Source organism: Psammomys obesus, unplaced genomic scaffold (genome assembly GCF_907164565.1).
Source record: "Psammomys obesus unplaced genomic scaffold, mPsaObe1.curated_primary_1811, whole genome shotgun sequence".
NCBI lineage: Eukaryota > Metazoa > Chordata > Mammalia > Rodentia > Muridae > Psammomys > Psammomys obesus.
In genome coordinates this window covers 64,110,807-64,137,715 of record NW_026585504.1, presented here as the reverse complement: position 1 = coordinate 64,137,715, position 26,909 = coordinate 64,110,807, and the positions used below count along the sequence as shown (strand labels likewise).

General features: G+C 40.5%; 1 protein-coding gene across 2 annotated transcripts in view; it reads left to right on the top strand.

Moving 5' to 3' along the window:
* Positions 1–8,131: 8,131 nt before the first annotated feature.
* Positions 8,132–26,909, top strand: part of Actr3 (actin related protein 3) — a 41,129-nt gene continuing 22,351 nt past the window's right edge. Inside the window, exons 1-3 of one of the 2 annotated variants that reach the window (XM_055601924.1) lie at positions 8,132–8,478; positions 24,294–24,349; positions 26,785–26,909. In XM_055601924.1, the coding sequence (XP_055457899.1) occupies positions 8,435–8,478; positions 24,294–24,349; positions 26,785–26,909 (225 nt within the window). In that variant the 5' untranslated portion in view covers positions 8,132–8,434. Of the gene's footprint in view, positions 8,479–12,927; positions 12,969–24,293; positions 24,350–26,784 lie in introns of those variants that run through there. The other variant, XM_055601931.1, reaches the window with a different exon arrangement.

Genomic DNA, 26,909 nt, shown 5'->3' with positions numbered 1-26,909 from the left:
ATTATCCTAAATGCATCCTATGTTTGTATAGTAAAATTTTCATTGGCTTTGAATCAACGCCCAATTACATTCGCACAAAATGAACACAGTCTGATTTTAATATGACATGATGGAGTTATAATGTAAAACGGAATCATCTCTCCCTCAAATGCCAACCCCCTCGGCTTCCAGTGCTTGGTGTGAATCTTCTATAGCATTCATGTGCTAATACCACTAGAAAGCATCTCCCCATACAGACCTCACCCTTCCTTCCTCTCTTCCTATAGCCAGCCCCTCTTCGTGCATTCTGCCAAATATTAGCTCACACTGTAAATACAAGTTCATAAGCAGCTTGGAAAATATTTTATTTGCTGAATACTGGGGTGTTTTAACACAAAAATCCTGGGGTATCTTATTCTATGTGACGACATGGTGATAGCATTAGCAGTGTTGTGTGGGGTTTCCAACTCAGTTGTGCTCAAAGGCACAGTCTCAAGTGCTATATTCTGTAATGTGAAATACAGCAAGATCAGAGCACTTCAAGTCTAAATTCCTTGTAAATCCAGTATCTGGCCACGTGAGCGGCATAGATAGGTAAGCCCAATACTTAGGTCGTAGAGGCTGGAGTTAACAGGAGTTCAAGGCCAATCTGAACCATAATACATGTCAAGTTCATGGGAAGCCTTGGGCTACATGCTTCCCTGTGTCAAAAACAACACACACACACACACACACACACACACACACACACACGGGGAAAAAAAGCAAATGTACAAAAATATTTGGGATTGTGAAGTTTGGATTTAAATGTCAATTCAACAAGGTTCCTGCATTCCCTATTATGTATACATACCTGCACCAATCCATCTTTAAACACGACTTATCTTTAAATGGTCACTTAAGATCATTTGAGTTTACATCTAATATTCCTTAGCAACATGGTGGGTTGTGGGGTTTTTGTTTTTTGGGTTTTTTTTTTTTTTTTTGCATTTATCTTTAGGTGGCACGATCACTCAGATACAGTTGCATTTAACCTGAATTTCATATTACAGTGGCGTAAATACTGGGGGTTTATTTTTTTTCCCCACATCAGTTTGGAGGTGGGTGATTTAGGGCTACTAAGGCATGTAATAGTTATGAAGGACCTGCATTCCTTCTAATTATCTACCTTAGGACTGCCTTCCAGTCCCACAGTCAGTGCCTTCATTAGAGTTACTATTCCTGTGATAAAACACCATAACCAAAAGCAACTTGATGGGGAAAATTTTGACAACAGTTCCACATATTAGTTCATCATTAAAAATAGTGATGGCAAGAACTCAAACAGGGTAGGAACCTGGAGGCAGAAGCTGATGCAGGGGCCATGGAGGGGTGCTGCTTATTGGCTTGCTCCCTGTAGCTTGTTCAGTCTGCTTTCTCATAAAATCCAGGACCACCACCCTATGGTTGGCCCCATGCACAGTGGGCTGGATCAATCTCTGGTCTACACACAGACATATACACACTCACACACACCTGTAACACACATACACAAACCCACACACATACACACACCTGTACACACACAGGAACAAGTACATACACACTTTATTTTTCTTCTAATCTTTAACTTAAAACTATCTCTAGTCAGTGGAATTTAACTGCTCATACAATCAAATCTTTCCATTGGACTTCCATATCATTTAGAATTCTTAAATTGGTGCAAATTATGGGAGCCAGCCAAAGCTAACTTAAATCAGAGGGGACTTAGAAGAGGGCAGAGTAAGCATAGATCCTTGAAATGTGGGCAACCAGACTTGGAAATTACTAAGAGCTAAGCATCTGGTTGATCTGAGCTATCAGGAAACTGGGTGTCTCAAGTGAGCAGTGAACAGAGTTATCAAGTAAACCCCACTAGCCCACCTTTAATTTCCTTTAGATTCCAGCCAGTTGTCTCTACAAGGTCTTTTGACTTGTATCAAAAGGTGCCTCTGTCTTTGGAGGCGCGTGGGCTGAAGAGGTGCACATGTGAACAGGGCAGTCAGAAATGGTTTGGCAGGAAGTGTATTGCAAGTCACTGTGCAGCCGAGAGAGGCAGGGCCACACAGCAGCACAGAGGTCTGCCGACCTTGTGAGCAGCAAACAGGAAGTATAGGAGAATGTTTGCGTAGATAGTGTGAAAAACAAGCATAAGTAACATTTCCAACAAGTGATGGTAGCTTCCAAACATTTCCAAAGTTACTGCCTTTGCAGGCACAGGACAAGCTTGATTATATGAAACAGAACCTTACAGGTTTCCTCACATCTTTGAAAAAACATTTTTACGTTTATTTTACCCCGCGTGTGTGTGTGTGTGTGTGCGCGCGCGCGCATATGTGGAAGTCAATTTGTGGAAGTCATTTATCTCCTTATACATTGTGGGTTCCCGGGATCTAACTCAGGTGATGAGGCTTGTCAGAATGTGCCTCTCTGCCTGCTGATGAATCTTGCTGCACCCTTCCCCCACCAATGCTTCTTCATATGTGGAGGCCACATACAACTAAACCACAGAAGCCTCTGAAGTGAAAAGTAGAAAATGGTGGCATACAGGTCAGCTATAAGGCCTTCAGGAAAGATTTACTCACTACTGTCCTATGTAGCTTTAATTGTCCTTTGACACAGCTTAAACTCTTCAAAAAGAAAGGTCTTGCTAGAGAAATTAGCTGCATCTGACTTTTCTTTGAGCATGTATATTGGTGTCTTGTTAATTTGTGCAACTGGGAGCCCACTATGAGAGGCACCATCCCTAGGCTGCTGAAAAGTAGCCAAGCATGCGCCAGCAAATTTGCTCTGTGGTTCCTAGTTCCAAGTTTCTGCCTTGAATTCCTGCTCTGTAATCAGTGATGGGTTGTGACCTGGAAGTATATAAGTCAGATAAACCCTTTCCTCCCCAACTTGCTTTTGGTTGGAGTGTTTTATTGTAGCAACACAAAACTAGAACACTGTATTTGTCTATTTTGTTCTGTACCAGAATGCCAGGGATAAACAATTTGTAAAGAGCAGGAAAATATTATCTGCTTTGTTCACAAGGTTTGGAGCTCAGAACTCTAGCTAGAGGAGTTCTAAGAAATAAGGAATGGGCAAACACACATACAATGAAGCTGGAATCAGGTGGGCTTCTCTAACTGCTAGGCCACACCTGGAGCCTTACTCAGCCTGTTTATTAGGTAGAGCAGGGGAGGAGGGGTAGCTAGTTAATGCAAAGAGTCCTAGTGGGTCAAGTGTTGAGAATAAGTGACTGTTGAATACTCACCTTAAGCTGCATAACTTGGTCAAGTCTGTCTCTTCCTTAAAGCTCAGGGAACATTTTGGATGATGGCATAGAAAGAATGTAAGCCTGAAAGATGCAGAAGAGTGCTGGGAAATAGCATATTCTGGGCATGATATGAGCTCATTGGTACTATGGTTATATGCACAAGATCAAGCCAACAAGATGTGTCAACATTGGAGTAGGCAGCATTAATTGAACTCAGAGGGTTACAAAAAAACAAATAAATAAAAAAAGGAGGAAAGAGGGGAGGGAATATTTGGAGATGCCTGGGTGGAGTGGTATGAAAACTTGGGGTAGATACAATCATGATACATTGTTAAATGTATGACACTCTCAAAGAATAAATAAGATACATTGTACTGAAAAAAATAAAGCGGGGGAGTGTGTGTGTTTGGGGGGGGGGGCTGGAGAGATGGTTAAAAGCACTTGCTGCTCTTGCAGAAGACCAGAGTTCAGTTCCCATATTGGGTGTTTCAAAACTGCCTTTAACTAAGAATCTGGCCTCTTCTGGCCTCTGTGGGTACCTCACATGGTACACATATATTCAGATACATATACATCGTATACATACACATAAAATAAATTAAGAATGAATGAAATCTTTAAAACAAAATATAGAAACCCACTCTAATAGTATTAATTAGTCATGTGGGCAGAGAACTCAAAGCATACTTACCTTTTAATAGTTCGGCCTGTCCATATCACCACCTGCGGGTTTAGCTTCCAACTTACTTACTTTGAAGGATATGTTCAAACAAAAGCATTTAACAAAGGAACACAGATTTCAAATTTCTGCTGGGAGGAAGGCTCTGGCAACACCAGGCTGGCATTCCCACATAGCAACGGCTGGCCCCTGCCTTCTGCTGGGAGGAAGGCTCTGGCAACACCAGGCTGGCATTCCCACATAGCAACGGCTGGTCCCTGCCTTCTGTTGGGTGTGGGTGCTGTGTTGCCACATACTCCCGGTGGCCCACACCACCCATCACAAACCAAACCAGAACTGGAGGTTTCTGATCCTTGGGTTGGGATGGAGTCCAGTTAGCACAGTGCTGTTCAACAGGCCTGAAGCCTGGGTTTATTCTTTACCACCACATAAACACGGCATGGTGGCACAGACTTGTCTTAGCAGTAGTGAAGTGAAGGCAAGGGAGATCATAGATTCAAGGTCATCCTTGTCTACACAGCATGGACTAGATGCTGACATAAAACAAACAAACACCAAAAGCTTCTACTTCCTGACAACTGCCCAAGGCCAGAGTGTAGGGCAATCTTCTTGGGAACAGGCAGTCTGAGCCCTTCTTGGTGACATTTCTAAGGTCCCTTTATGCCATGCATAGGAGAACTTTGGTAGGATTTTTCCACATCTGACTTAACTACTGTAACTGCTGAAAACGACCTATCTGCTTGTATTGAGAGCCACACTTGACGTACTGTCCAAAGTGGTCTCTCAGCACATTTCCTGCCACATGACCCTGCCTACCTGATGAAAAGAGGTCATGGGAAAACTGTTCAGCATCTTCTAAAATGTATGGGAAAAACCAGCAACAATGCATCTGAAAGAATTACTCTTGCTTGACTGGTGTGAAGGCAACTGCACAGAAACTTTCCCTTTGGGCCGCTTAGCATGAGTGCCTATGACGACGTTCCGTCTTAACTGACACTACTGCCATTCTGCACACATCAGGACCCATAGGAAGGCTGGCGCTTCACTCCTTTCTATCCTTGATTTACAGAATATGATGTGCCGCCCTGGATTCCACTGCATCAATTCTCAACAAAGCAGATGTCAATGCAAAAACTACAACTCTTACTTCAATAGAGATAAAAGAGAGTTTATTTTGGAGCCAAATGTGAGTGACTATGGCCCAGGAACACAAACTTCAGTTACCATTCAGTCTGTGTTTCAGTGCAGTAACAACCTCATGATGTTTTCAGAGCAGCAGAACAAAGTTAAGTCATAAATTAAGATTTCTTTTTAATACATTGGTGGAATCATCAGAGATGTGTCTTACAGAAAAGTGAAGGAAATTATCTGCTAGGTCTCGGATGATATCTAGTGACACCCATAGCCTTCTGGTTGATGGAAACCAGTGATCTATTAAATTAATATATTCCAAAAGGTTTCACCTGTTAGTTACAAGCATGTTAGGTCAGACAAGGCACAGGAAAAGGAATAGAGGCTAAAGATAGCCCCAAGTAAATTGTAACTAGGTCCTGGACCTGTGACATTTCAACCTCTCACAGTCAGTTAGGTTCTAATTAGTTAACCAGCCTTCCAGAAGGCTCCACTTTGATAATTTCCAAGCTGCTTTGGGATAAGCTTGAGCATGCTTAGAGGGCTCTACAAACTTTGCACCCATCATGTTTTTCAGGGTTCGCTTTCCAGCACATCCTCTTTGGTTGTCTTCATTTTTTAACCACTGCACTCTTCCTCCTACCTAGGGAAGAAGCCAGACTCCCCTTCCCGAGGACTGCCTCGGGTCAGGTCCTAGATACTTGCACCTTCTCGTCTTTGGGGGCCTCCCTTTCTTCCTTCCTCTGTTCTTATACTCTGTGGCTGAGCCACTTACTTTGTTCAAGTGCTACTGCTCTGCTCTTTTCAAACTCTTCACCTCTATTTTCCACAGTCCTCAGCACTTTCTATGGCCCTTAATACAATATGTGGAACCCTGAGCTCACACCTCTTATCAATTCTGCACCCCACTATATTCAGGATCAGAACAGTCTCTGCCACACAGAGCAGGTGAGAAATACTTTGTTGTCAAATGACTAATAATAATAGATAGACAGTATTTTACCCCGCAGGCCAGCTTAACACCTGATAACAATATTCTGTATCGAATAAGACATCCTTTCTTAGTATATTCTTCTTATAATCTCATGCAAGCAAAACTAGAGTTTATAAAAGATTAGCCCTTCAAAATATGCCCACTAGTGCAGTTAAGAGCTCAGAGGTGATAGGGTTAATCAACCACTTTTGAACTAGATTTGAGGCCTGCTCTTCAGAAGGGAAATTACACCTGGTATGTCAAACTTGTCCAGAAGCCCATGGGTCAGGAAGTCTCAGGCCCTGTGGGGCAACCTAGTACTGTTACTTTGTTAAATGTACCTATCATAACAGCACCTTCTAAATATTGATATTTGTACACATTGATTGGTGCTGCCCTTAACCTTGGCTAGAGTAGTTTCTCTCTGCAGTGGCTAGCAGTTAAGGCAGACACATAATTGGTCAAAGTGCTGAGAAAAGTGACTGCTGAGTGCTCAGCCTTAGATGGTCTATTTATACCAACCCTCACCGCTCCACAATGTCCAAAGACTATCATGGAAGAGGAGTGGAAATAATGTAAGAGCCAGAAGATGAGGAGAAGAGTGCAGTGAGATGCTGTCTTCTGAATATGACACAGATTGTGCAGTTATGGTTACCTTAAAAAGATAAACCCAAGACCAGCCAGCACTCCAACAGGCCAAACTAGTGGTATTCAGTGGGTCACAAAAAATAGAAGAAAAAGAAAAAAGGAGAGGACATGAACGGAGGAGGAACACATTAGGAGTACCCAGGGGAACTGGTAAGAGGGTTCAGGGTAAATTTGATCAAGATAATTGTTAAGGAATAAATAAAACAGAAGCCTGTTGGGGGAGGAACGCTATTAACGGTCCAGGTTCTTGCTTATAAGAAAGTAAATTCTTACTGCACATCAGCTTTGCAGAATCCCCTGGGGGTGTGACCCAGCAGCGTACTTTAAGCTTTCTATGTTACTCTGATGCATTCAAGTTTTAAAAATACTGCTTTTTTAGTCTGCAATGTGAAGAACACTTATCTTTTTGTCTTCATTCCCTCACCAGAAAAAGCTGGCATCGAAGTAATAGTACTACAGAAGGAATCTATCATCACCCCAACTCAAATAGAGGTCACCTGTACAGAATCTATTATATAGAACACAACCTCTGGGACGCTGGCCTTTCTTACTACTCTTGAAGGAAGTTTATCATCACCCCAAAACCCAAATAAAGGTCATTTGAGCAGGCTAAGTAGAACATAACCTCTGGGAAGCTTGCTTTTTACATTTTTATTATTTTACATTTATGAGGGGGATGGCGTGTGTGCAAAATGAAAGAACAACTTGTGGGGGTCTTTTCATTCCTTTCTACCACTTGGATCCCCAGTGATCAAACTCAGGTTCAGGTTAGTGATGGCAAGCACCTTCACCTGCTAAGCCATGTACTATAAAACATAACCTAACCTCTGAAGCACAGGCTCACCAATTTGGGGAGCTTGCAACCTACAGTGTAATAGTCGAACTGACGTAAATCTCAGGACACAAACCTTCGTTCACCCCTTTTCTGACTGCTCGTCAAGAGGTGCTGTAGCGTAACGGGGACAAGCCGCTGACCGCGCTTCCCCTTAGCCCCTCACCCCGACAACAGAGAAGCGCTTCTGTTCATTCCTCACGCTAGCGGGAAGGAACACGCGCACACCCACCACCCCCAAAAGCCAGCCTCAGAACTAGAAATGGCCCGACTTCTTGGCTTTCAACGGCCAGAAAATGCGAAGTGGCCTCTTGGCGTGTCAGAACCGGAGCCGGGGTCTACAGTTGCACGCCAGCGCGCAGCGCGCATGTGCCGCCGCTTCAGACCCCCTCGGAGCTCAGCTAGGCTTCTGGGTTTCTCTAGCCGTCTGAAAACCCGAAGCGGAGTTCGTGCATGTCCGGAAAGGAGCCGAGGCCGGGCGGCAGCGAGCTCCGGCGCGCGCACTCGCCCCTCCCACCCGGAACCGGAAGTGGGAGCGATCGCGGCCTGGGGCCTGGCCTGGCCAGGGCGTCGGCAGCGGCGGCCATCTTGGCTACCCGCGGAAAGGCAGTGTGAGGGGAAGAAGTTGTAGGGTGGGGGCGGGAGTGAGGAGGAGGAGGAGGGCCGAGAGCGCGGAGGGGTGGAGGAGGAGGCCGCGGCGGGCAGGGCGGGGACAGCCTGCCGGCCGGCCAGCCTGCCGGGCTTGCGGAAGTGCTAGGCTGCTGCTCACTCGCTGCTGCTCGGGCTTCCCGGAGCTCCCTCCCTTCCTCCCTAGGACCGAGGGCGGCCCGGGCCGGTGCATGGTCAGCTAGCTCTCATCTCCATCCCCGGCCTCTAGCAGCACGGAACGGACGGCGGCGGCGGCGGGCGAGGAGGAAGATGGCGGGACGGCTGCCGGCCTGTGTGGTGGACTGTGGCACGGGGTACGGCGGGTCTCGTGGGTGGGGAAGCTGAGCCTGGGGACGACCGGAGGAAGGAGATGAATGGGGTGAGCCGGCCAGCCTGGCGAGGGGTGGTGCCGGGAGCCTCCCTGGACCCGGTCTTTTCAGGCCCTTCCCTCCTGAGAAGGCCGTCCGGCCCACCTGGCTTTCCTTTCCCCTCCTCGCCCCTTCCTGCCCGTGATCCGGGGGACTCGCAGGGGACCGCCGGACCGAGGACCAAGGAGAAGCAGAGAAGCGCTGCTTGCAGGTTGTGCAAGATCGCTGTGACAACCCTCAGTCTCTAGGGTGTGTGGGTGGGGAGAGGAAAGAACCAGGCTGTGAAAATGGGAAGCCGGAATGGGGGCTTTTGGAGAGGACCCACGCGCCGCCTCATTTTTCACCCCACACCCAGTCTTAGCCATCACCCATTGAACCGAGTCACACATTTCAGCTCCAGCGAGGAGGATCTCATGGGGTTATTGCTCGAGCCTCAAAAAAAGTCCCTTAGTGAGCAAGCGCGCTGCAACTTCCTTAGTTTTGTCAAAGCCGCTTCCTGCTTTCCGTCTTTTATAGCCTTATAAGGTAGTTTTTCGTCTCCAACGTTAACAACACGTCTTATTAGAACTTTCAAAATTAGGCAGGTTGCAAAAAGTGTATTATGAGTGTTAGGTATCAGTGTGTTTGAACTAAAAAAAATGTTCTGTGTCTATGGAGGGAGACAGAAGGGACGCACCCTGGAAACTAAACGTTTGCGTTCGTTTTGTGACAGTATCTTGAAAGCTGAAAGAAGACATAAAGATATAAAGGAATATGTTTGATTTAAAGTAATTGTTTCTGATAGTAGTGTGGTTGGCTCAAATGATTTAAAAGTAGTAGGGTTTTTTGAATTAATGAACCTTTTTTGAGAGTTACAGCTTGTTCTGTGTAGTGACCTAGAGACAAAATTACATTTTGATGTTCTAGGTTAAAACACTTGGTGGAGGAAGACTGCCTGTGTTGATCTCTAATCCCCCCCCCCCCCCCAACATTAGTGGTTTTGAGAACAGTTGCTAGCCTTTTCCTCTTATTCACCATACCACAGTTATTTTAAAGATGCCATTTCCTCCACATTAGTTAGTCTGTTTAAAGCCCTCCAATCTTAATTCTCCTGACTTTATTTCTCACATGCCTTCAGGCAACCGGAAACAACGGAAAACTTAAATTTTTTTTTCTTGGAAAACAGTAGTTTAGCCTTGGAATTTCTATGTATTTTCTTAGTTGATATCTTATATTAAAGTTAGAATTTTTTCGTCTAGTCCTGTTGCCCTGAAGTGATACAAATATATGGCATGTATATCATATGGTATATATAATATGTTTATCCTTTGATAGTTTAACTGGTGAATAGTTGGATGTTAGGGCTATTTTCAATCGGCCAGAGTGAATAGGGCTTTGCAAGTGTGTGGTATTGAAGTGACAGCTACCACTCTGTAATCTTCACGCTTTAAACATCGCTGTCAGTGAAACATGTAGTAAGTGATCACCTTATGAAGAATGCCATGACAGCTGAAACAGGATATTTCTTTTTATTCTTTCTATATGTCTATTTCCCTCTTTGAAATGCAGTTTTGGTTATTTTTGAATGAGTGGTATTGGGTATCTCTTTGAACTTAGCTGTCCTTAAGTGACCTTTTTTCTGAAAGGGCGACCTTGAATTAAAAACACATGCTGGGTGACTAGGAGGAGTGGTACAGCTTATACCAAGGCTATTTCTGTCTAACATCGCAATTACTAAATCATTACATTCCTGTATTGATCTCACCTTACAAAGAGAGGTTAGCTGGACATTCATTTATGATTTGGATGAAACTCGTTAAAGTCAGCCCTACTCAGTATTTTTACCTTTGATCACAATCTGAATTTCCCAGTTTAGAGTTGTATTTATTTTTTTTCAAAAGCATTTGTGTGTGTATGTGTGTGTTTCCCCCAGTTGGCTATTAAATACAGCCGCTTTGAAAGTCAAACCTTGAGGTTTATTAGGAAAGTCCTCCTTCAGTGCCCAAGGTAAGTAGCATGTCCAAGAATGGCTTTCACTGTTCCCCAAATGTAAGAGGTACCCCTTTAGTGTGTGTGTGCCTCCCATCCCCAGCTTTAGCCAGTGCCCTCACCTCTTAGGTGTTTCTCTACAGTCACTCTTGTAGAGTAAGTGAAACACTCACAGGTTCCCCATCCTGTTTCATTAAAGAATTTGGGCAAAAAGTGGTAGTCTGGTAAACCTGAGGGAGTCTTACAAGCTGTAGGAGTTAGAACACATGAATTTTAATTCTGGAACCTTAAATTAGGGATCCTCCAGCCTAATTCATGATCATGACTTAGGTTCAGGTCATAAAGTTATTTTTCAGATACCTAACGACTTAAGAAAGATATACTTCCTTCATGTCTGTATCAAGTCAACATATCTTTTTGGTTCTGTATTGGTCTGTATCGCACAGTAAAATTCCTGCTCAATAGAGGTGGTAGTTCAAATCAAAATGTAGGGCTTGGGAATGTAGCTTAGGGTAGAGTGCCTCATTAGCATGCATAAAACCCTGTTTCAGACCCCTTCTTAAACAGGCTGAAGGGCAGCCATGAGAAAGGCAAGTTTTAAAGCTTTACAAGGGTATAATGCCTCTGTAAATTTATCCTGAGAGTTTTGTTTTGATGTTTTCGCTCATTTCTCCAATATTGCAGTATGGTTTTTCTTTTTTGTTTTGATTTTTTTTTTCCACTAAGAAATTGCTTTGGTTGCCAAATTCCACTGATTAAATAACAGGTTAATATCCAGCCTTATTTTACAAGTCTTGGATGTATTTAAATACATTACAGAATTTCTCAAATCTACCTATTATTTTTTTAAGCAGTCTTCTAACTGTAAGCACAAAGAATTTTGTTGGCTTTGGTGAAAGTAGATCTTTGTAATTCATTCTGTGGCCAAGACTTAGAGGTTAGTAAAGATAAGAATGAGTTTGAGAGTAGTGAGACATCATGGATGAGTGAAGGCATACTTAGAAAGTTTGTGTTTTTCTTGCTTGGGTACTGTTCATATTATATTAATAGTCTAACAAGCAAGAACATTCCTATTATCTTTATAACAAAATTTATTAAATTTTTTATTCTTGACAACTTTGGTATGTTTGGGGGGTAACAGACCCCGCTGTTGAGAAGTCTAGACTCTCCAGCTAGCATCTTTACTGCCTGCCAGGTTCATGTTGAAATACCTATGCTGACTTTGTGATGCATTTGTGTCTAGTGACCTTTCCAGGTTTATTGTTAAACACAGTTCAGATTTTTTATTTTTAAGATCAGAAGAGGAAGGTTGGCTACTGGTGAACCTAATTGCATGGATTTTAACTTGTTTTATCTTATTTAACCTGTGACAGCTTTTTTGGTCTTTACAAGTGAGGAAAGAGAATATTACCTTTAATAGCATTTAGTTAGGTGGTGGAGTAGGTACTAGAACTAAGTTCTGTTATTTAGTCCTGTGGGGTTCCTAGAGCCCCTTTCACACAACCATATACACCACTCTGTTAATAAAGTTAATTCAACTTAACTCTTGCTTACTGAGAGTTGCAAAAGTAATTCTAGCCTTAAGAATTTGATTCAATTAATTCTTTCTCGAGATTTTTTTATCCCTGAAGATTTGAATTTTTAGACTGTTTTCTTGTTACTTAAACTCTGGGGTTTCTCAGGAAATCTTATTTAGTAAGAGCCATATGCAAGTCCTGTGGTGAACGCTGTGTTTCAGCTCCTCACTTTTTCCCTTCTTGAGCAGTGTTATTTGTATTATGTAGACAAGAAACTTAAGCTCCAGGAGGTTAAACCACTTGCCTGAGGTACAGTAACATGGAGCCTGAAGGATCAGTCACTCGAAGTTTTTGATCATTTCAGTATTTTGGGTTGGAGAGGGATTACTTTATTTGCTAGTTACTTGAGAATGGTTGAGGTTTACTTCCCAGTTAACCAGTCACTCTTGGAATTAAAATAAAATAAAAATGTCTAATAGAGTCTGTCCTCATGAATCTTAATCCCAACTTTAAAAAATTAAAGGTAGTGGGTAAAGGTGGGGTTCTTTCATTTTTGTCTTAAACTTTTTATTGATTCTTTGTGAATTTCATATCATGCACCCAAGTCCCACATGTCATCTCCCCGTCCCATTATATCCACCTTCTGCTCTTGCAACCCCCACCAATAAAAGCAAAGTAACAAACACAAACAAACAAAGTAAAACAAAACATAGAAAACAGATCATCATGGAAGCTGTCGTGGGCCACCGGTGTGTCCCACAGTATATCCCACTGTCCACACATCTTCACTTGTGAATGTTCATTTCAGTGTTGAGTGAGTAGTGGAAATCGCTGTGTAACTCAGGCTGCCCTTTAACTTGCAGTGATTCTCCTGCCTCAGTTTCCTGAGGGCTGAGTTTACTGTTGTGAGCCACCACAAGCAGCTGATCCTGGCAGTTAATCAAATGTCAGGTAGGTGCTTTTCAGAAAGTAATAGGTGTTCTCCAGGATTTAAGGAAAGCAGTGATTGCGGTCTGGAAGTCAGGCAAGCTGTAATGAATGTCAGATTTGAACCTTTCTTTCAAGGAGCTGTGCAGATGCGCAGGAGAGCATTGTGCAAAGGGAAGGTAGGAAAAGTCTGTTTGTGTGTACTGCTAATGGGAAGGGTGGCAGCTTGATCCTTTATGAGTTTTGGGCTGTTTGATAACCAAATGTGAGTTTAGATTTTGTACTGTGACTAACATTTATCCAGCACCAACTGTGTACCAAGTTTTATATTTCAGCAACACTTTAATTGCGAAAAATGCTACGTGGTAGGGAATTTATGTTTCTGAGAAGAATAATTAATGCTGAAAGCTTGGCTTTTTGACCATTTCCTGAGAGGGATGCAGTAGGACTGCATGTGGGAGAGCGAGGACCAACGACAGCGCTTGTTGCATAGCAGCAACTCTGCTCTGTAATTGAGAGATATGCTCTGTGTATAACAGTGACCATTCCTGCCAGCAGGGATTAGCAGTATGGCTTTGTCTTTCTCTTTCCGTTCTTTCTTTTTTGATACTGAGTTGCATGTAGTCTAGGGTGGCCTTCTGCTGTTGTCTCCACTTGAACAAACACTATAATGACTGGCTTGCACCACTAGCCTAGTTAGGAGTATGGCTTTTAAAATCTGCATCAGAGATATTCTATATACAGTGTGTGGAGACTCCAGGTTTGGACCTATTAGTGCGGTGAGTGTCCTAAATGATTCTATTCTTGTTTTTTTGAGACTTTAGCCCTGGGCAGCCTGGACCTTACCTGAAGACTGCCTAACTCGGGGTAGTCTTCTGTCATTCTCCCAAGAGTGGGGATTGCAAGTTTGAACCAGCACATCCTGTTTCTTAAATGATTCTTAAGCAGCCTATTTAACACCAGCTTTGTTGGATATTATATAGTGGCGTACAAGCTCAAAGTTGGCTGTTGGCGGTAGGATGCAGTGGAGGGAGGAGTTTAGAAGACGGCTGTTTTGCATATTGTTTCTTTATGTCTTGCCAGAACTCTGTAGTCAAGTGTCCTGCCCCAGAAGGACCCGTATGCTTTGCTTACTTCCAGTGCAGGAGGCCTTATTTTTCTAATTGTCTACCTTACTGATTTTTTATAATGCTTAAAAATGGTTCCTCCCAGCCAGGCGTGGTGGTGCATGCCTTTGATCCCAGCACTCAGGAAGCAGAGTCAGGCAGATCTCTGTGAGTTTGAGGACAGGCTGGTCTACAAAGCAAGTCCAGGACAGCCAGGGCTACACAGAGAAACCCTGCCTTGAAAAAAGAAAAAAAAAAAAAAAGGTTCCTCACACAGAGCTTGGCACACAGTGAGAACATGCTATGTTGCAATTATAATCAGTGAGCTCACTCTTTTTGTTTTTGAATTAAAAGTTGTAGGAAAAGAACATAATGTTTTGTGCTTGTTTTCTTATCTCACACAGACCTTGCCTGCCTGTTATAGTTCTGGGTACAGGCAGTATGGTTTTTTCTTTTTTAAGAGAAGGGAAGGAGCTACTACTGGGTTTAGAGTTAGGATTGTAGATTGATAAATGAGGATTTCAAAATTGTGACCTTGAGTGATTAGGACAATACAGGAGTTAGTTTTTGTTTGTTTGTTTAACTTTTGGGGGAGAGGGGTGTGGGTATAGAGATCAGAGGAGAGGACACCTTTGAAGAGCTATTTTTCTCCTTCTACCTTGTGGGCCTTAGTAGTGAAACATGGGTGCCTAGGCTTGGCAACAAGAGCCTCTACCCATTGGACCATCTTTTCTGCCCAGGAATTAACTTTAAGAACCTTTAAATTTGGAGACAGAGAGATGGCTCAGTGGGTAAAGGCACTTGAACCTAGCCTGACAGCATACACTAAAGAAATGCTTAAAACAACAACAAAACCCAGTAAAATGGAAATAGTTGTATTTGTAATGTTATTCTGAGTTGGAAATGTCCTTGAGGAGTGAGAAATACAGGCACCTCCTAAGTCAGACATTCAGAAGTTATGGTAGTAGCAGTTTGTAGACTGAAGATGATGAAATGAGAACTGAAAGAGAAAAGAGCAGAAAGATTGAGTATCAGTGCTTCCTTAATACACTGTGAAACAGCTTCTGGAATGTCATGATGGCTTGTGAGTCATCATTCTGTTTCATTCTGTTTTCTAAAAGGCAGACTTTTTAGATGGGAGGGGAACATCTCAGAGTTGTGCTAAAACCCGTGTCCAGCAGTTCCCACTGCCCAGCAAGTGACAATGGTTGAAGTGTTAGCCTGGAGGGAGAAATGTGGAATGGGTAAAATGTAGCTTCAAGCAGTATTTTCTGTAACAGAATTCCTCAAGTTAATAAAAGCATTCAGTACTCTCTCTTGGAACTTGTTAGGGTTTTAATGACACTACCTGCTTGTAATAGCTATATTCATAAAAAAGCAAGAACAAAACAGTCAAGTGCTAATAGCACTACAAAACATCACTCACCAAGCCTGTAATATTCATGAATTAATCAGTGTAAGATAGTCAATATCACTGTTTTAAATTTGGTTCATTAGAATAAAATAGTAATGAATATACTTTGTGTTCGATGGTTGTTATAAATGTGTGGGCTTTTACATAAGACACAAGAAAGACTTAGAATCATTGGAGCAAGAGAGACAGATTACATTCTTAGTTCTTTGTGAAATTTTAATATTTTTTTCCATTATTTTTCCTAAGTCATTTCTGATCCATTGCCTTAAATTTAGCTCATTAGCTTTTTCATACCTGCTGTTTGAAACCAGTAAAGAAGTAGCGTGTATTATGTGTATTATGTACTGTGTGTATTCTTTTACCCTTCTTTTTTTCACTCTAATGGGTACTTAGTATATGGAGATGTTCTGATGCAGAACATACCATCATTTTCTTCCTAAAGGCTTTTGTTTTATTTTTAAAGATAATTTCACTTTCCACCTTCTAACAAGCTACAACACTATGCCTTGCCCTTCAAGAAAGTGCTTGAGAAAGGGTGTCTGCATTTATTCTTGAGTGTTTAGTATAAACAAAGGGTTTCCAAGAGGAGGGATAGCAATCCTGAAGGGATTTAGGACACAGAGGACCTTACTTTAGGCTTGATTTTAACTGTGAAAAAGTAAACTGTGTTTGGTGTTAGGGTAAAATAGCAAATACTTGCTTGTTTAAATTTTAGAAATTATTTAAGTACAGTGTGTCTTATAAGCATTTTTTAGAATTCATTTACCTTGTGTTGGTTTCATAAATTGAGTGAAATTGTAATTTTTTCCCCAGAATTTAAGTGAAGTAACTAATGATTTACATAGAATTAATTACAGAGTTGAGAACTGATGACTTTTCTAGAAACACAGAGCAGAACACTGCAAAGGAGAGAAGTATATGTAGTGAGGAAGAGCAAGGATGTGTTAACTATGAGTGGCTGTGGTAAATGTCTTAGATCCCGCCCCCTCCCCCCCCCACACCTCCTCCTCCAAGCCCATGCCTGTGGCCATTCTCATTTATTCAAGTTCATGGATGTGAATGGGTTTTGTAAATCAGCTATTTCAATGTCCTTTATAAGTTTGTTTTTGAGATAGCTGTTACTCTTTGAGAAACCCTACCCTGTATTGTAGGTACAATATTGTAGGTACAATACCGTCTGCATATTTACCTTTTAAAGAGAAAGGGCCTGGAGTAGTGACTAGGTCTAGAGTAGTGGCTCTCAACCTTCCTAAGATTGTGGACCTGTAACACCTTCATGTAGTGGTGACTCCACCATAAAATTATTGTGTTGTTACTTAATAACTAATTTTGCTGCTGTTATGAATTGTGAATATCCAATATGCAGGATTTGATCGATGACCCCTGTGGAAGATTGGTTGGGCCCCAGAGGGGTCGCAACCCACATGTTGAGAACCACTGACCTAGAGTTTGAGCGTCAAGGTGCAGTGCTTCCAGAGACTGCCTCTAGTGGGTATATGCAGTATTCAGAAAGTAGTTACATTTTAATTTCAGTTTTAAGGAGAATTATTCTTAAGCATCCATTCTTTAGAACTATTAAGTTTAGTGAAAACATGGAATGTGTAGGAAGGTTGTAGTGATTGATTACAATGCAAGTTAAAATGAAGAATTAGGTATGGTCCACTTCAGTATTTTGAGAATAAATATTGTATTGAAAGGACATGTTAGCACTTGCAGGTTAATTTTAGATAGTTTTGTTAGGTAAAATAATTTCTACTACTAGTTAAATGTCAAAAAGAAAGCGGTTCTGTTTCTGTAGTTTGCGTTTGAAAGTGAGTCTTAACTGTGCATTGGATAGGAACTACTGAGTCGAATGTGGTACACACTTGTAACCCCAGCATTGGCAAAGGCAGCAGGGTTAGGAGTACAAGGTCACCCTGGCTACATAGCATGTTTAAGGCTATTCTGGGACAGGTGAGACTTGATTAATCCTTTATTGTTAGTACAGTAGGATTGGATAGATGGCTGTCTCTGGAGTACATGACATATTTGGGTATATTTTGTTTAAAAAGCACACAGTTGTAATAAAGACATGAATGTTTACTGTTCAAAACTTTTTGCAATTTTGCTTTTTAGTAAAAGGGTAGTGCTGGCAGCAAATAATTAGTAATGACTGAAACTTATTGTATCTAGAGTATCTTTCAAAGTCAATGCACTCTGCTATATAGATTTTTGGAAAGTTTTCTTTTAAAGCTGAATTCTTCTGTGATAGTTTTTACTGTGGGAGTGAAAATATTTCCTTACTGCTCTTGTCAGTTAGTATGTGTGAAGTGAAGAACCCTGCTCATCTTATTTCAGGTTCCATTGCAATAAGGAAAGCTATTTGAAAACTAAAAGAAGATTGAGCTTTTGAAAGGGGAAGGTGGCCTTTTAAATTTTTAGGAAGACTGAGAAGAATCTAAAGAAATAAATACCTTAGTGCTGCTGTGGACGTTCTGGATATAGTAATACCAACAAAATTAGTCAATGTAAAAGAACAGAAATTTTTGAGTGCAGAAAGACTGGGGATCCAAGCCCCATAGAAGATGTGCTGCAGAAACAGCATGAGTTCTAAGCTGAGCCCTTAGGACTGCACTCAGGATTCGAAGTTCTGATCAGACTAGCTGGCATTCGACCATCCATTCGAGGGTTTGTACTTGATGTGTGATGAGTTTAGTATCCCTTTCTTGCCTCACAAGACTTAGATTTTCCCTCCTATCAAGACTTAATCCTCAATGGTGGTTCCTGTCAATTGGGATTGGAGAGTAGATTCTGGAAGGAAAAAAATTCTAGCATTCTCTACAGTGGAAAAAATAAGAAAATTCAGTATTCAGTACATTCTGTGTGCCAAGCACTGTTCTAATTTCTTTCCACATGCTAATTCATCATATACCTAGACTCTTTTCCAGTGTAAACTTCTTGGTGGAGATCAGATATGTTAGGTGTGATTTGTAAAGGCTTACAATTGAATAATACAATCACCAAAGTCAGCTGGGGGCATTTTCTCACTCTGTGCTCACTAGCAATTTATTTTCTTTGCCTTAAACCCTTGGCATACACTGAGTCACTTTCTGTGTTTATGGATCTGCCAACTTTTGGGATTTGAGAGAGAGAAGCACAAAATTTGTGGCTTTTTGTGATTGGCTTTCATGGGGGAAGTATTTACTGCTGTGATGTGTGCTCTTTGTGATGATGGACTGGGAAAACAATTTTGGAAGAGATTATTCCAGGAATGGATAGAGGTGTGTAAGGAGGTCTATGGAGGACGAGTCATTTGGGAGCTTTTTAGAAAATGCTGTCTATTGTTACTTTTAATTTTATGGGAGCCTTCTGAATTTAGACATTAGAAGTCTTTCGTTATCTTATACTCTGTCTTTATTGATGTCTGTAGGATCAGGATCTAGATTTCAAAATGGTAGAACAAGCATTTCATTTCACTTTTTTTTTCCTTTTGACAGTGTCCTTGTTAGAGTAGTATAGAGACTGTAGTAGTAGTTGTAGCAGAAGACTAGTTCTGATTGTCAGGTTGACTTCAAATCCAAGAACCTTCTGCTCTATCCTCACTGATACTAGGATTCCAGGACTGAGCCATTGTACTTGTCCTCCCTGTGTCCTTTGGATCTTAAGTTCCTAAATTCTAAGAATTTGAACTTGAAAGAACTTGAATAGTGTTGTATCTTTTAACTGAGAGTATCAGGCTTTTTGTATAAGGTTGGACATTTACTTGCAGGTAGTAAGTAAAACCTTGGAGTTCTAGTATTAGAAAAGCTTTCTAGGCGATAGTAATTTATTTTTGTAGCTAATATTTGCCGTGAGTTCTGTGAAATAGCTTTGGCATTCTTATTCTAAAGTTTCTAACTCTGGATTTAACTTTCTAAGTTTGGGTGCAGAATGAAGAAAGCCGTGGAAGAGCCAAGGTTGAGATGGCTTTTACCAGAAGGGCACTGTGATTAATTGGTGGACATCTCTCATTTCCAGTTGGATAGTCATCTTAAAATTGCATACAACATATGCCAAGTAAGGGTAGAAGCAGGGTTTTGTAGGCATTTTTCAGCTGCAGAGAAATTTTAGAAAATGGGTTTTACAGAATCATTGGGGTAAAGACCTTCTATTCTAATGTGCTCTGACCTTGTGTTGTGCTTTAGAAGTTATGAATTGCTGAAAGAAAACTCTTTAACTACTCTCCTCGCTCCCTCCTTGTAATACTGGAGATTGAACCCAAAGGCTGGTTCATATTGTATAAATCTACTACCACTGAGGTTCACTCCTAGCCTTTACTAGTTTGATTTGGGATCAAGTGGAGCTGGTGTAACAGGCCCATACCACCACGCATGCCCTGCCCTTTCTTTCTCTCTTTTGTAGATCGCAGAATCATCCACTGTCTTCAGAGTAATAGTATGCTTGTTGTTCTTTGGCTTTTATCACAACTTTTCATCTAGTTCATTTTAAAGTGTGATTCACATTCCTGAAAAGTGGTTTCATATCTACAATCTATTGGTATTTTCAAGTATCTAAAGTGAGATGCTTTTGGAAGTAAAAACAAGTATAAACTACTGTATTAAGTAAAATAAAAACAAAACAAAAAAACTCAGTCAATCATGTAGTTTTGATGAGTAAACATTGGAATTTGCAGAAGGTACAGTAATGTTTAAAGGAAGGGATGCTAATATATTTTACAGTGTAAGGATACTGACTTTATTACTTAAAAAGGTTTTTGTATAAATGGGTTTCTTTTAGCAATATACAGTGACTAATATAGTAGATGCCTATACTGGATTACTGCCTGCTGAAACTCACATATTTATTTCACCCTTTTATGATTTCTGAAAGTATACAAACTATTAAATGAGTGAGTGGTGTTAAAGCATCAAGGTGTTACGAAGTTTGCTGGAGAATTTGTCATTAAAATTAAATGTATCCCTCAAAATGATCTCTTCCCTTTTATTTATTTTTGTTACATATTTAAGGTATAGAACATGATAGTGTAAGCACACCATATACAATGATTCCAACAAAGTAACATCCATTTCCTAGCATTCTATTTTTATGTTGTATGTATGCTTAAGAAAAATTCGAACATACAGTACATTATTATTAGCCATAGTTACCATGCTGTTCTTGTGAGTAGTTATTTTTCTGTAGTAGTTATTCTTATAATTGAAAGTTTGTAGGAAGAGGATCCAGGCAGTCCTGATGGGACCTGATAGTCTAGGGTCAGTTAGTCAGTAGGGGAGGAGGATTTCCCTGTCAGTGGACTAAGGGAGAGGGATGGGGGAAGGGGGAAGAAAGGGAGGGTGGAACAAGGAGGAATTGAGGCGGGGGTATATAACTGGGATACAAAGTGAAGTAAATTGTAAAAAAAATAATAATATAAAATAGTTTGTATTCTTCTCTCAGCTTTCTGTTCCTTTCATCTCCCAGTCCCAGACACCATTCTTTATTCTTTAAATATGACCCTCATATTCCATAAATCTTGGTCTTTTGTCTTCAGCAATTTGACTGTAGTTTTTATGCTGTTTAAGTGTTTGAGATTTCTCAAGCATATGACTAAATGGGGAAAGTTGTCAAGTATTCCTGCAAATGTGTCACTTTTTGGTATTGTCTTCCAAGTTGCCTGGGCTCTAGTCTTTTTCTTTTTCTTAAACCCTGCTTCCAGAATGGATACTATCTGCTTATGGACTTTTTAAGTTTCCTGACTCTTTATCACTGTCGATGTGCTGTGTGTTTCTTCAGTGTTCTTTTTTAATATAAGATACTTAAAACAAAAACAAAACCAAACCTACCTTGTTTCCATGTGTTCTTGGTGCAATTTTCATGTTTTTGGTGATTCTTGTTTTCAGATACAAGCATTTGTTTTTACTTCATCATAATAGTCAAAGCTGGTGGTCAGTGTTTATCTTCATGCATTTTGGGGTTGTCTTCTGTTTTTTTCGTGTGAGGAGTTTAGATGGGACTGAATGTATGGCTGACTATATAACTCAGCAAGTCAGGATTGGATCCAGTTTTTAAAAACTTACTTACTTTGAATGTTATGGGTTTTTTGCTTGTGTGTGTCTACACACCACATGTGAGCCTGGTGCCCTCTGAGGCTCGAAGAGGAAGTTGGATTGTCTGGTACTACAGTTAGGGATGCTTATGATTTGCCACATGGGTGCTGGGAATCAACAGCCTGTGATTAACCACAGAGTCATCTTTTCAGCCCCCTACTTTTTTGTTTTAACCTGCTGGAACTATTTTATAGTTGACTAATCTTTGTGAAACTGAAGCAAATTTGTACTCTTATCTGGTAAGTAGTAGATTATCATTTTAAGATTTTGGGGTTAGGCAGTGATTTGTAGAGATAATTCTCTTCTGCTTTGTAGGATTTCAGACTTGAAAGCAGGACATCCTGTTTGAGGGTTTCTGGCTCATACAGTTTGAGGTTATCTTGTATAGACAAGTTCTTGGTTTCATGTGATATACTCCATTTCATTTACCTAGTGGAGGATAAAGTGTGCCAGTGCCCTCTGTCATTAGTACAGTGGTTCTCAACCTGTGGGTTGTAACCCCACAGGGTCACATAACAGACATTCTGCATGTCAGATATTTGATTTGTAGCAGTAGCACAATTCCAGTTTCGAAGTAGCAGTGAAGATAATTGTACTGCGGGTCGGCACAACATGGGAAACTATGAAGGGCAGCAGCATTAGGAAGGCTGAGAAGCAGTGCATTGGTTCAGTGGTGACCTGGCCCCTGTGGTAACGTTCCAAATTTAGCGTAGTCTTTCTCTGATGGGTTATGTTTAGTGTCATTGAGTCTCATGGGAGGAGCATGTTGTCAGTTTGTGGAGGTTTTCCTGCAGGTGAGCACTTCTGGTTACTGTCTGCACACCTGTGGACAATTCAGAAATGTTCACTTCCAGCTACTATGGGAGTCCAGGGAGGTCCCCCCCCCCCCCCCGTTTTTTTCTACATGTAAAGATTTGACATTAGTAAGAAATTTTGGCTTGGAAGAATAAAATACTAGTCTGATGTGAAAGTGTATCAGATATAAACTACAGTATAAGAGTCTCAATTGGCTTATAAAAAATAAGTTTGTCATAACTATATAAGTTTAAAACTTAAAGTATACATGTGATTTAAGATGATGTAAGGAATGGCCAGGGTGGAAGAATATGTGGAAAATAGAATTAGGACTGATACTTGCTTGTGCTGTGTCAGGAACTGTGGTAAATACTTTACCTTGTTATCTCGTTTAATCCTTGCCAAAGCCCGGTTAACTTTTTACAGATGGGATCAAGATTCGGAAATTATTAAATAATACAGAGACAGTTTGCTGTCTGGAGAGGCTGTGAAATTTTCAACCAGAGGCAGTTGATACATAACCTGAATTTTGCAAGATGAGCAGGAGTACAGCGGTTCAGATGTGGTCAGAGCAGGGATAATAGAGGCTGTGGTTGAGATGGGCCAAGCTTTTCAGAAGCTGTCAGCAATTCTATGGCTCAGGAGGCTGCACAGCGTTAGAGCAGCTGGGAGGGATTGATAGGCATCACATTAAAGGAACAGTATCATATTTGCCACATAGTTTTGCTTACAAAAGACTAGACAGTGGGAAATACTTGATGGTTTAGTTGACAGCAATATCATATTCGGATAGTCTGTGTTGCTCCTAATATTTAATAATTGAATCTGCTTGGCATATTCAGTTCTTGAACTTACTTTTGGGCCTGATCATGCCAAAAGAAATTCTTTTTTCATATTTAAAAAGTTTTCTGCAGATACTATCAGAGTCCGGTAATATCACAGCAAGTTCCCTACTTGTGTTTACTAAGTTTGACTATAGAGCAATGCAGACTGTTGTGACTGACGCTCTAAAGCTTACTTAGCAGTCTGCCCATTTACCCTTTAAGTAGCTCCTAACATGCCGTCAAAACTCCATTGTAATTTCAATTATTAGAATTTTTAGTAATATTTTAATAGTTTTTATTATTTTAATAGTGTAGGTGAGTGCATGTTTTTTCACACATGGAGTAACAGCCCTGTAGTATCAGTATCTTGAAGTGGTGGTGGTTAGTGGGATGGCTCAGTGAGTACAGGTGCTTGCTGCTAAACTTGATTACCTGGAGAGCTCTGTCTCCGAATTCCCATGGTGAAAGAGAGAGCGTATCCCTCTGCAGGTTATTCTCTGACCTCCATATGCATGCTGTGGCGTGTGCACGCAGTCAGTAAATGAGTAAACCTAAAAGGGCAGTGTGTGAGTAAAGGCTCTTGCTGTCAAGCCTCGTGATCTAAGTTCAGTCCTTGGTACCTACATTGGAGAGGGAACCAAATCTTAGAAGTTATCGCCCAGCTTCCTCACCTGCACCAAGGAGCACACATATGCATACATACATGCATTCATACATACATAGATTTTTTTCTCTTAAAAAGCTGTTGGCATTTGGGTTTGTAGCTCAGTCATAGAGCCCCATGGTTTGGTTCACAATACTGCAGAACGAAACAGAACTGTTGACATGAGATTTTGATAGTTTTTGAGACAGGCTTTCTCTGTAACAGCCCTGGCTTTCCTGGAACTCACTCTGTATCTAGGCTGGCCTTGAACTCACAGAGATCTGCCTGCCTTTGCCTCCCGAGTGCTGGGATTAAAGGTGTGTAGCATTACTGCCTGGCAAATGATTTTGATAGTTTTCAAGGCAGAGATACTAAGTGAATTAAACTTTTAAATATTATATGATATGTACAACAAACTCCCACCTTTTAACAACAACAACAAAAAAAAAATACAATATATACTGAGATTAGTGAAATTTTATGAAATTTTTTAATTTTGCAGGTATACAAAATTAGGATATGCTGGAAATACAGAACCACAGTTTATCATCCCATCATGTAAGTATTTCTTTTACTCCATGATGAGTTAATCTGTTTTCCTCATTATCAAAGTAAAATAAGTCATCAAGCATGATGTCAGAAACAGGCAATTAGAAATATGATTGCCTTACTTCCAAATCTCTTAACTATTTATTTCAGCTCTTTACAAAATCTACTAATTATCTCTTTAAGGAAAACAACACAAAACAAACCCAATAGTGAATTTATAATTAAACAGTTTCCTATTCCAGGACATTGCTGCTACCTGGGTGTGGCTCTAACTGGTTTTTAAGTAACACAACCCGAGAGCCTGTAATTCAGCTAAAGCAACCATTTTTTGGCTGGAGGATGTGGTTACTGTTTAGGAAACCTATCCTATGCTACCACCAATATTTCACAATGAAGAGCCAGTGGTTCTTGACTCAGCAGCCTCACTGCTTTCTGATATCCTATAAGCACACTGTGCTTGTAACATTGTCTTAGGGAAATTTAAGTTTTTCCCTGCTTTTGTTAACCTTCTGCTGACTGTAACAGTTTTAGTAGATTTAGATTGTTAGAGGTATTTTCATTAGTAAAGGTATTACTTTTGTATTTTTATTTCCATTAACCTAAGGCTGTGTGTAGAATTACATTGAATGAAGATGCTTAACTTGAATTCAGAAAATTAAAACTTAATTAAAGACTACATAGCATTTTTTTTTCTAATTTTTTCATTCATGTGTATGTATGAGTGTCTGCCATATTTGTGTATGGGTACCTTTGGGAGACACAGGAGAGTATCCAATCTCACAGAGCTGGAGTTATGGCAGCTGTAAATTAGCCAGTATGCTTAGAACTAAATGTGGTTTCTCTGCATGAACTGAAAACACTCTCTCTAGCTCCTAAAAGTACATACTAGAGTTTTACATCTGGGAAGAGACACAGAATTTTAAAATTACTTAAAGGGATTACGGTGAGTTTTCTTAAATTAACTGAGGTGTCTTTTCATATGTGGAATTAATATTTAACAGATTTCTATTGGATAAAAATAAGGAGATTTGTAAAGAAAGCTTGTGTTGTTATAAATAGAAAAAGATGCATGTTGGGCTATATAACATTTATTATTATTAGGCCGAAGATTATCATGGTGGTATTGTCTAATGCACTATCACAAATACAAGACAGACATCTGTTAGATTTAGAATTGCCTTACATGGGGCCTGGCAGATATTGTACTTACTCTTTCTCAATATCCTCACCATCCATCTTCCAAGCCTCTTCCAATGCCATCCACCTTAGTCATCCTCAGTTGGACTACCATTCATCCATAATCCCATGGCACTTGCTTGTATTTTTCATCTGGGCCCTTTTACACCATTATTGAGTCCTTTCTCTTGGCCCACGTGTTTTGTTTTTTTTTTTTTTTCCTCCACACTAACCCGTCATGGCATTCTCCTTCCTCCTCTCTTTCTGTCAATCTCCTGAAGCACTAGAGCCTTAGCCACACATACCTCATTCTGCCCGGCCCAGGTATAGGCTGTATACGGAACCAATCAAATATAATGACTTAGACAGGTTTACAAAACAAACATAGATGTAAACAAATCTTGAGGGCCAGCGAACAACCCCTAACAGCTTGTTTTTAAAAATTCATTTTGCAGATTTTCTTCTTTTATTGGTTAGTTATTCATCTTTAATTTTGATTATCCGTCATTCATCTTTAATTTTGATTATCCATCAAGTTTTATATTGACTTTATAAGATTATAATTTTATTGTTATATGTATATATGTGAGTATGGTTGCATAGTTGTCATAACATAGGTGTAGAGGTCAGGATGACTTTCTGACGAGTCAGTTATTCGCTTCCATCTTGTGGTTTCTGAGGGTTGAACATAGGTCACGAGAGTCACAAGACTTGTGGAACAAGAGCTTCTGCCTCCGAGCCATCATTCTGGCATTCGAGGGTTATATTTCTATTCATAGTGAAGCAAAGAGTTGGTGGCAAAAACCTGCAATTCCCATTATTTGGGAAGTGAAGCAGGTGGGTTCCAAGTTCAGTACTGTCTGGGTAACTTAGTTGTGTCTCAAAAGTAAAAAACTTAAAAAGGCTGAGTATATAGCTCAGTGGAAGTATACATATGACATGCATGAAACCCTAGTAACACACATACACACACAATTAGAATCAAAATAGATTTAAAAGATTTTGGAAACAGAGCTGAAACAGTCCCACAGTGGTACCTTTTTTGGGGTTTTGTATTTGAGGCCTGTTCCTGAGAGAAGGGTTAGGTGTCATTGTGTAAAATGAATTTTGTCATGGGTTTCTTATGGTTTTGTTCATTAGTTTAACAGTTTAAGTATTCTCGATCATGCTTATTTGTTTTTAATAACACTTTAATATTAAAAATGGAACACTGAAAAAGTTTTCATTTGAAGAGATGAACGATTGTAAATGTCTAACTTTTTTTAAAGGTATTGCCATTAAAGAGTCTGCAAAAGTAGGTGATCAAGCCCAGAGGAGGGTGATGAAAGGCGTGGATGACCTAGACTTCTTCATTGGCGATGAAGCTATAGAAAAACCCACATATGCAACAAAG